Source organism: Neodiprion pinetum, chromosome 5 (genome assembly GCF_021155775.2).
Source record: "Neodiprion pinetum isolate iyNeoPine1 chromosome 5, iyNeoPine1.2, whole genome shotgun sequence".
NCBI lineage: Eukaryota > Metazoa > Arthropoda > Insecta > Hymenoptera > Diprionidae > Neodiprion > Neodiprion pinetum.
In genome coordinates, this window is record NC_060236.1 from 23,253,662 (window position 1) to 23,264,916 (window position 11,255).

At 38.7% G+C, this 11,255-nt stretch overlaps 1 protein-coding gene across 1 annotated transcript; it reads right to left on the bottom strand.

The window, feature by feature from the left end:
• Nucleotides 1-2,608: 2,608 nt before the first annotated feature.
• LOC124218533 (50 kDa hatching enzyme-like) lies at nucleotides 2,609-4,570 on the bottom strand. Its single transcript, XM_046625072.1, has 5 exons — nucleotides 4,560-4,570; nucleotides 3,680-3,786; nucleotides 3,233-3,327; nucleotides 2,810-3,088; nucleotides 2,609-2,689 (listed from the first exon to the last, which is right to left on the bottom strand). The coding sequence occupies exons 1-5, from the start codon at nucleotides 4,568-4,570 to the stop codon at nucleotides 2,609-2,611; spliced, it is 573 nt and encodes a 190-aa protein (XP_046481028.1).
• Nucleotides 4,571-11,255: the final 6,685 nt, after the last annotated feature.

Here is an 11,255-nt window from a genome sequence, read left to right on the forward strand (position 1 = left end):
GTTGTGTCTCTCGACCGCGGCGAAAGGGATAATTCTGCACCGCTCGCACGGTGCTCAAACCATTATTCCGATTGGCTACAAGCCTCGTCCGTATACATATATCTATAGCCGACTATCCACCGGGTAATTTGACGTACCAGCCAGCAATGCCACGATGTAATTGGATTGCCGATCATTTTCTAAAGCTTAATTAACGCAAACCGCCCTTCGCTCTGCATCCCCTGTTTCCAATCGTCGCTGCAGAATGTGCGCAGCAGTTTCGGTAGCGGTTTAACAACCGACCAGTTTCGACTACCGGTCGAATACCGTACGCTTTTGTCACTCAGAGATACGGCCTAGGCAGTAAATAATTCCTGAGTGGAAATTTATTCCCTCTCCTCACTCAAACTGAGGAAATTTCACCGTTCTTCACGCGAGCTCGTACAGCGATGAAAAATCCCGATAAACTCCCTGAAGATATGTAACAATGTCGTTCGATTTACGCACCTTCCAAACGCCTCGCCAATCTGATCTAGACCACGGTTACAAACCTCTTGCCTGATTCTTTCATTGGTCGCAGTTTTGCAATGGGCTCAAGATTGATCTTTGGAGAGATTTGACGACCACGCGAGAGTTTATGGAACAGCCGACGATTCAACGAGATCTGCAGGTATCCGTTAAAATCTGAACGACAAGAAGAATGAAAACAAATTTGGTCTACAGTGTCAATCACTGATCCGGGTTCAGGGATTAGAGAGCTGGAAATTGGATACTGCTGTTTTCCAATCAAGCGCAGTGTTGCATTGATTTGTACTATTTTGCAACTGAAAATAGTTCTCTGCAGCCAATATACACCTACCTACATTTACACTCGCGTGTATAGCCATTCGATACGCGATTCAAGCAGCTGTAACAATTAAGCTATGCAACTGCGGCGCTTCGTAGTTGGACTGTAAACCGAAATGGCAGAACTGCTCTTTACCACTGATTATGGTACGGGTTACCATGTGGACAATGCTGCAATGCCGCCTTATTAACGACCCATGAAAAGTTGTCTGTCACCGTAACTCGTGACAAAATTAGCCTAGATTTGTTGCTAACTTCTGAAAAATGTATAACTGGTCAGAAACGGTACTAGCATTTGTGCCGACGTGGGTCCAAGTGACCCAATCTGTAGATTGTCCATATATGGACTTGTTTGTTAACGAAGTCTCGGTGCACGATCGGAGTTCTTGAAAATCTTGCTTCTCGACATTTTCTCCTTGTCACGAGTAAATTATGTTTACATATGTGTTTGTACAAGCGAAATTGAAAGGTGTTTCTCCGCTCTTCAAGAATCACCGCTGATTGCTCAAGACCTGCAAAACGTATGTAAATTGTTCGGGGCGCTCGGAGCGTCTGCGACCAAATAAAACTCGGAAGTTTGATAAAAAAAATCTTTGTGCAAAGAAGGAATGAATAGTAAATGAGAAATGACTGAAAAAATTTTCCACGCACATAATAGATGTGGGTTCCGAAAATTCACCACCGTAGGCAGATCTCGAGAGAATCTCATGAATATATTTTTTCCTCGAACAGAAGGCACCGTGTATAAAATCGATTTTTACCAACTTTAATTGTGTAGTACAGACTGGAGCAGAGTTTGCTAAAATCGTGAAATGAATTTTATCTTGTGATACAGTAAAATTAATTCAACAACTATCCTGATTTACGTGAGTTGAGACTTGGGGAATGCGTAGAATAAAATGGTCAAAGCCGTATAATCCGCATGGTGAAGATATTCTTGGAGGATTCGTTATATTCTTTTCTTGACCATTATTTTTACTTTTTTTTTTACCTAAAAAGCAGAACAAAAGTAGCATACGATTCTCTCTAAGACCTTTTTCCCCGCAAACCTACTTTTTTCCTGCTAATGAGTTTTCAGTTTGTCTGGTTTTCTCAGTTCGTTTTTTTTATCAATTTCGAACTACTTTTCTCCGTATTTTTATAAACTTGCAGTAATATTATAGTTTTGAGACCAATCAAATCACGACACTTACAGATGAACGAAATATTTATAATCATTGAAAAAAAAAAAAGTACTCCATTCGTTTATTTGAAATATTTGACATCTTATACATAATATTTATCGTCTAATTTGTACATAGAGTAATTACAATTAGATTGTATTATAATTTTGAAACTCAATAGATTCTTCGAAAATTAAGCGAACGAGAATTTACGTATGTTTCGTAACAACATATTAGATACATATACTTCCATGAATTGATTTTATCTAACTTAATTTTGAAAACTATTTTTGTCTCGCCTTACTCAGGCAGTAAACCCATCCGCGGGAATAATCTTCGACTTTATTCCCGTTTTTCCGATTCACCTCCAGATTTAGCTTCATAAAGATGCTTTATGAAATTGAAAATTGCGTCAATGAAGGCAGATTTAAAAAGACGCTACGTCATTGCAATGACAAGTCCTTTGAAGGTAGAGTAAAACGTTGTCAATTCTCTCGCGTGTCGTTAGAGTCCAATCGCCCCTCACACATGCTATGTAAGCAAGTCTATCCTACTACCGTGGCAAACGGGGTGCTTGCGCTGAGGAGGAAAGCACCACGTTCCCGGACATTCAAAGTGTGTCACGTTATAAGGCAAAGTTGCCTGTAGAGACCAAGGGGACCCGAAATTATTGGACTCGAACGACACGATACCAAAGAGCTCTGGAAGTACCAATGACGGAGCCAATTTTATGAATTGGTTTGAGTCAAGTTAAAGTGAGGAGATTGAAGCGACTGAATCGACAGTGCGATAAGACTGTCCATCTGAAAATTTTTGCATACCTGAATGGCTCGTACGTCGTCGATATCTAGCTTAAAGTTAGGGTCGTACCCCGTTATATACGGCCACATGGCAGCCGATTCGACGCTGCTGTAATGGATTCCAAGAGCATGACCGAACTCGTGGTCTGCTACTTGGAGTAAGTTGACACCGCGATGGCTGTCGATGGTCCATGTTTCAGCAGCGTCAAATTGATCCCAGCAAATACGTTCTGGACTATTTGACTGACCCAAGTCCACTCCAGGTCCGTCCAATTCGACGAAGCTGATATTAATGTCAGCCTGGAATTGTAAGGAACGTCAAGTTTCAGAAAATTAAACACGTCGTACTAATTTCTTATAAACTGACGAGACGTCCAATGGAAGATCATAAGAATCAAAACTTGAAATCGAGTCTCTCATGTGGTCTCAACAAACTGTTTATACCCTCCCGTCAGTTTTGGTGAAGTTCAGAAGCGTATGTTCAGCCCACAGATTAAAGGCCTTGCTGATTTCTCTATCGACTGCTTCAGGCTCAAGTCCTCGAAAGGGTTAGTTGAACATCTTCTAAGTCATATTCGTATGAGGCCACTTAGTACCTGAATAATACGAAACTTCAAGCTTATGGAGCATTCGTTGAATCTTCAATTTGCAATTCGTGAATGGGATAAGGTGAAACGTTGAACTATGAAGATAGTGCAATGGTCAGATTAGGACAAGAGACAATTGCATAGTTTGATAAAGTTCGTGAATGCCCACTCTGCATTTTCGTTGAACCATTTCAAAGAGACTCAAGTCTCTAGTGATGTCTTGATTGTTCACAATGTCTAACAAAATTTATTCTGAGGTGCGAAATAACGACGAAAGCAGGATTTGATAATATTTGTGACGTACCCAACAGACGATACTCCTTCCATTGGGCATTCCTGGCTACTCTATGCTTGTCACTGACGCTGCGCCTTGGAATGGAATCTGTCGAATTATTGCACCATCCATCTCGCCTGCGGATTGTCAATTATTCGAATATGTGAAATAGAATATGAGTATGCCATGGACATGTGAATCCATCTATTCTACTTCCGAATGACTCGCAAGTTGTTGTCTGCATTGTAAGAAGTATCCAATTGAATTACCATAATCTTATTGAAAGGTTTACTGAGATTTTTTGATAACCAACTTATTTACGGTTCGATCAAGTATAACGATAGAATAACTACCCACGACACAAATCAACTACACGAGTAGTCAAATATTCCTGCCATATTCCAGTATTAGGATTCCCGACATCACTTCTTTTAATACGTCGTCGAAACCACTGATAGTGGTAGATTACACATCCCACCAAGAAAATTTTTTTCAGTTGCCCTGATTTTATTTAACCTAAATTGCGGCGTACCATTCGTATGATTTAGCCCGCGAGTAATAAATATCGTCAATTGATCTGACTGATATATTTCTGACGTTAGTTTCGGAGTTGGATTGACGTTCACTCAACAATAAGATCGCGTTGTGAATTTCGATGGATCATGGCTGGGTCAACAATCAGGTGGGTGATACAAAATTGAAGCTGAAGAACCTAGTGCTATTCACCGAATCAAATGAAATATGCGAATGTAAATTTTGATTTGCAGTAAATTTCCAAAATTTCTACGCACCGGTCACAGGAATCCCAATCCATCCATATTTGGAGACTGCATCAAAGGTGCATCTGCAATTGAGTAATTTTTACGTTCGGGCTGCTGCAGCATTGTGAAAAACTCAAGGCCCGAGTTACCTATGACGCATGTTTATATCACGTTCGTACAAACAACCAATTATGGGAGTTTCTTTGACGTCAACAGATTCAAAACGTCGTTACAATTTACAACGCATGGCGTGACTATTGTTCAAAGGGAAAATGAGTTTCCCGCGGGGACACACGCAGAGAAATCGCGTCATGCTGCTCGTGAAATCGGAGTTTATGGGAAAGAGAGAAACAATCATTTGGTCCGTTTTTAGTTGGTTCTTCATTCCCGGCCCCGAGTTTGTACAAGTATGCACATGGGCAGGTATACTTGTTGATTTTTTTCCGCTTTAATTGTCAATTTATTACCGCTGATAAAGTTGAGCTTTCCATTATAACGTTTGAACAAGCCCGCCTAGCTTGAAACTCAATTTAACTAATTCAGTAAACCTATAAGTAACGGCTTGACCTCTGTTGTCACGTTGACGATTTCCATTTTCACCAACTTCCTCACTTCTACGATAACGACGAAACGACCGACACGTGTCTTAGAATATTAATTGCGCAGTGAGCACAAGTAAAGGGTGGGGGTGGAAATCTCGAAAGATCGAACAATCGACTGGTCGAAGACCCGAAATTTTCGAGAAACGAATTTTAAAATAAGAATCCAAAAGTTCAGAAGCAACATATCCTGCAGACAGATTATTCGACTCAAAATCCGAGCCATTTAAAGTGGTAATTATAAATAACGTAGAAGACGCAGCAGCAGCAGCAGCAGCAGCAAGTCCTGCATTGTGCCACGTTAGAGATTGTAATCGGTAAATCAAAGCAAATATACTGGGAAAGCTTGGCTATAACTGCAGCACCGAATGCAGTTCGTGCACTTTCGAATGCTGAGAGAGGGAAACGGAGCAGGAGAAATCCGCTAAGACCGAAATTTCAAAGCAATCGGTGCGCAATGAGCGAAACAATAGTGAACTTGGGACACGCCAACTTTGTGACCGGGCAACTTTGCCCCCGGGCGTTCCTGCAAGACTGCAATCTCTAATTTCCCTCTCAAGCTTAGCCCATATTCTGGTCTGGAGCATCTTACGAGCTGCGAGTTGCACAATAACCCGAATCACGGGATCCTGTCACAAAAGATAGAACTAAAGAATGTGATATCAATTCAGAGCTTTCTTGAATATCACAAAAATACTGTCACGGTATCTGTTCAAACGTTTTCTTGAAAATTGATCAACTTTCTAATGCATGCATTTTATTGCACCTGCGAAATAAAGCGCGTTTTTTTTTATGTTTTTCGTAATATCACGTGAATCAGTGATGAAATATTTTCGTTTATTTGAAAGATGCTCTCCTTTGCGAGTTTTTGAAACGACTATACCTTGAATCGGGAAGAAAAGAATGTGAGCTAGATTGAAGCAAGCCAATGGGTGAATACGCCTCTATCACTTGTTCTGTAACATTGACCGCTTATCGTTTAATTAGTTCAAACGGCAATCAATTGAGGATAAAACAACGAGTATCCGCTGAGATGGTTTTTCCGGACAAATAATGAATAGCTGAAACGATTGACATTGAATGATTAAGACATCTGAAGCGGGAAAAAAGGCATGAGCGTGATGATAGGAAGCCAATGGGTCAATACGCCTCGGCTTTTCTCCATTTTTCATTCAAATCAGACGAGACGAGAAAAAAATTGGAAAATTTTAGAATTTTTTTTCCTCCCGGAAGCAGCTCAACTTGTAAACTACCCAACAACAGATTCTTACAGGAACTTCGACGTTCCATGAAAAAGTACGGATGTAGTATTTTCCTAACTCTAATTGGTTGAGAGATATTCGCCTATGAACATTGATCGAGTCATCTCGGATACAGTACTGAAATAACATAAAAACTAGAGTCGATCCAAAATAATCATGGTTATATTTGTGAATTCTACTGTTTGAAATACCGAAATTCTTTGAAAACATCAGGGCAACTGATAAAATTTTTCTTGGTTGGATGTGTAATCTACCGCTATCAATGGTTTCCACAACGTATTAAAAGAAGTGTTGCCGGGAATCCTAATATCGGAATATAGCAGGAATATTTGACTACTCGTGTAGTTGATTTGTGTCGTGGATAGTTATTCTATCGTTATACTTGATCGAACCATACGTAAGTTGGTTGTCAAAAAAATCTCAACTAATCTTCCGATCATAGTATGGTTATTCAACTGGATCCGTCTTACTATGCAGACAACTACTTGCGAGTCATTCGAAAGTACCTAGAATACATGGATTTACGTGTACATCGCATACTCATATTCTATTTTACATATTATTGACAATCCGCGGATGAATTGGATGTTGCAACGATTCGACGGATGTCCATTCCAAGATGCGACAATAGTAAGAAACGTAAAGTAACCAGGGATGCCCGATCGGAGGAGTATACTATGTCGAGTACGTTACGAATAATGTTACATACATCTTTTGCCGTCACTTCTTATCTCACATTAACAATAGATTTCGATTGACGTTATGAACAATCGAGACATCAGTAACGACTCAAGTCTCTTTGAACTGGTTTAACGAAAACGCAAACTAGGCTTTCACCTAAATTATTGAAACTATGGAATTGTCTCTGGTCTCAATGCGACCGCTGCACTGTCTTTACAGTTCAACGTTTTACTTCACCTCATTCACGAACCGTATATTGAAGATTCCTCTGAGTCCTCAAACAATGACGAATCCTCCATAAATTTGAAATCTCATATTATTCAGGTTATAAGTGGCATCATACGAATCTGACTTACAAGAATTTACGCTACCCTCGAGGACTCCAGCATAAAGCAGTCGACAAAGAAATCAACAAGGCCTGTAATATGTGGGCTGAACACACGTCTTTGAGCTTCATTCAAATTTACGGGAAGGTATAAAGACATTGTTGAGACTATACGAGAGACTCGACTTCAAGTTTTGATTCTTATGATCTTTTGTTATGATTTCTCTTCAGCTCATGAGAAATAAGTAAGATGTATTTGATTTTCTGAAACTTGACGTTCCTCACAATTGCAGGCTGACATCGACATTAGCTTCGACGAATCCAGATCGGACGGATCTGGAAGGCGCTTGGATTGGAGCCATGGTCCGGAACCTGATGGTCGTGCTCACTTTGACGCTAATAAAACCTAGACCATCGGCAGCCATCGCGGCGTCGACCTATTCCAAGTAGCAACCCACGAGTTCGGTCATGCACTTGGAATCCATCACAGCAACGTCAAATCGGCTGTCATGTCGCCGCATATGACGGAGTACTACCCTAACTTCAAGCTAGATATCGACGACGTACGAGCCATTCAGGTATGCAAAAATTTTCAGATGGACAGTCTTATCGCACTGTCGATTCAGTCGCTTCAATCTCCTCACTTTAACTTGACTCAAACCAATTCATAAAATTGGCTCCGTCACTGGTACTTCCAGAGCTCTTTGGCATCGTGTCGTTCGAGTCCAATAATTTCGGGTCCCCTTGGTCTCTACAGGCAACTTTGCCTTATAACGTGACACACTTTGAATGTCCGGGAACGTGGTGCTTTCCTCCTCAGCGCAAGCACCCCGTTTGCCACGGTAGTAGGATAGACTTGCTTACATAGCATGTGTGAGGGGCGATTGGACTCTAACGACACGCGAGAGAATTGACAACGTTTTACTCTACCTTCAAAGGACTTGTCATTGCAATGACGTAGCGTCTTTTTAAATCTGCCTTCATTGACGCAATTTTCAATTTCATAAAGCATCTTTATGGAGCTAAATTTGAAGGTGAATCGGAAGGGTCCGATATGGGAGAAGATAACAACGTCGACACGACCAATGAAAAACCGGAATGCGATCTAATTATAATTATTGTATATGCAAATTAGACATTAATTATTATTCATAATTTATCCATTATTTCAACTAAACGAAACACTTCGTCTGTTGTATAAAAAATCATAATACTTTTTTCTTTCCTGTAAGTGTGATTATCTTATTGGTCTCAAAAATAGAATATCATTGACAGTTTATATCAATACAGAAAGAATTAGTTCAAAATTGGGATAAAAGGGAGACAGCCAGAAAAAACTTTGAAATTTACCGGCGGGAAAAAAGTAAGTTGCGGAAGAAAAGGTGTAACAGAGGGAATTATATGCTATAATACTTTCCTCCCGCTTTTCAGATTAAAAAAGTGAACGTTATGATCGAGTCACGAATAAAATGAATCCTCCAAGAATATCTTCACCATGCCGATTATAGCGTTTCGACCATTCATTCTCGATATTCCCCAAATCTTGACTCGCGTAATTCAGGATAGTTCTCGAATCAGTTTTTCCGTATCGTAAGCTAAAATTCACTTCGTGATTCCAGCAAACTCTGCTGCAGTCTGTACTACGCAATTAAGCTACGTAAAAATCGATTTCATACACGGTGCCTTACGATCGAGGAAAAAATATGGTGATGAGATTCTCTCGAGATCTGCCTGCGGTGGTGAATTTCAACCTTGACTCCACCAAAGTGATCATGACTCGTTAGGTCTGTTAAACCGATATTTGTTCCCCTCGGTGGTAGGCAACTAAACATATCGCAGCGGTATTTTGGAGACACCCGGTATGCAGTTCTCCGACGATACATATCAAAACTGTTATCTGGTAAGTTCATAACCATTACCGAGTATCACGTCATACATGCGTCTGTTACATAACTTGCAGCCCCTGAATTATGCCAAGATTAAAAATCACCCTGGTTTCAAACTTTCAAAATAAGGTACAGACATTATTCAATGTACCTATATACTGCCCTTACATATGTGTGCGCGTATGTAATATGCCTGAATCTCAGCTGCGAGGCAATTAACAATTAAATAGTAGATATTCAAGGGAACTACACACGTGGGAGGCGATAACAATTCCGCAGAGAGAATGGACGGAAAAATGGCATGTGTCGATGATCGGAGTTGTACGTGTAGAAATGAGGGAAAAATTTCTAAAATTACGTCGAAAGTGATATTCACGTATCATCAATTCTAGCTCGCCTGTTTTTTCATGCCAAATATTCACTCGATAGATCTTTGGACAGCACTAGTTTTTTAGTGCAAAAACTGTAGATTCATGCTTCTTTCCAACACTTGCTTGGAAATTTTGTTTTTCGAAGCCAGAGGTTGGTGTGAATTCATGATTAATCTCCTCGAAGAGAAATTTTTATTTTAGACGTTGTTTATTCGATTGAAATGTAATATTTTCAGTCATGAAATAAATAATTCTTTTCCACAACTAGACGTATTGACGTTTTTCAAACAAAAAATACTATTTGAAATTAATTCGATACATTCAAATAAATGAGGCAAGATCTATTTTTTGGAACAAATATTTATTCATGTGGAAAACATAAATGCGCAGAATGAATAAATCGCATATACTCGTTAAAGAGATAAATACGACTTGAAAAATAAATGAGAAAAATTTTTTGGATAGTGAAATGATTAATTTTTAACAACGATTGCTGCAATTGTACCAAACTTCTCAATTTTAATTTGAATCAGAACTACTCCTCTCAACATTACATATATATATATACATATATAGGCCACTTGAACACGATATTATTCCGATAAAAAATATATTTGCCAATAAGGTGAGAAAGATTTATTCACCAACCAATAACAGAATTGAAATAAATAAGTAGTGCTGAGATGAATTAATGTACATTAGGTTCATATGTTAATATTTATCTTCTTTGCACAGAAGAGAACAAGAAAAAAAAAATAAAAATGCATTTGAATAAACAATATTTATTCCGATGTATCACTCAATATGGATGAAAATGATCTTGTACAGGGGGAATGAATAGTTTAATACATTCAGTTTGTATTCGAACAATAAACTTCTCAACTTCCATTATCCTTCATCTGTAGTGGTTTCTGTTGATTTTTTTCTGCATTTCATTTTCATTTTAAGCAATATCGAGATAAATCGCAATGCGAAATTTATTCAGTATTCGCCGTTAAGCATTAGGAAGATGTTACATTCATGCAAAATCGTAAGTACAAGAGCTTTTACTTAAGCCATTTACTCACAGAAAATGTTTCCATGTTCGGAAATTCTATAAATGGGGCATTCCGTGACATTTCGATCAAGATTCTACATCGATGTCTCAGATTGGTTTTTATAATTTTTTGCACGAAAGTACATAACGCAAAACGTATTCGCAATTTTTTCAGAATTTTTCGATCCAGCGAACCTGAGGTATGATTTAAAAAGTGGAAAAAAACCTACTCTCTAAAATCTGAAAAAAGTCAGAAAATATTTTTGTTTTACTATCTTTCTTATTTATGTTTTCAAGTTATGAAATCTCCATCTTCTCATAGGTATCGAAATTTGTTTATATTTCATAAGATTTTTCTGACCTTTCTTTAGATTTTAGAAAGTAGGTTTTTTTATTCAAGTTTTTAAATCATACTTCAGATACGCTGGGTCGAAAACTTTTAAACAAAAATTGTGAGTATGTTTTTCGTCATGCGCTTTTGTACAGTAAATTGTAGAGCCAATCTGTGACATCGAGGTAGAAGCTTGATCAAGACGTCATGGAATACTTGATACGTATACATTTTCAAGAGCAGCGTTCGATTTATGATGGATTTATCTAACGAGAGACAAGGAATAGCTGCGACGTTCGTGTGAAATATACCTAATACGAAAATATACCTAATACGAAAATATACCTAATACTG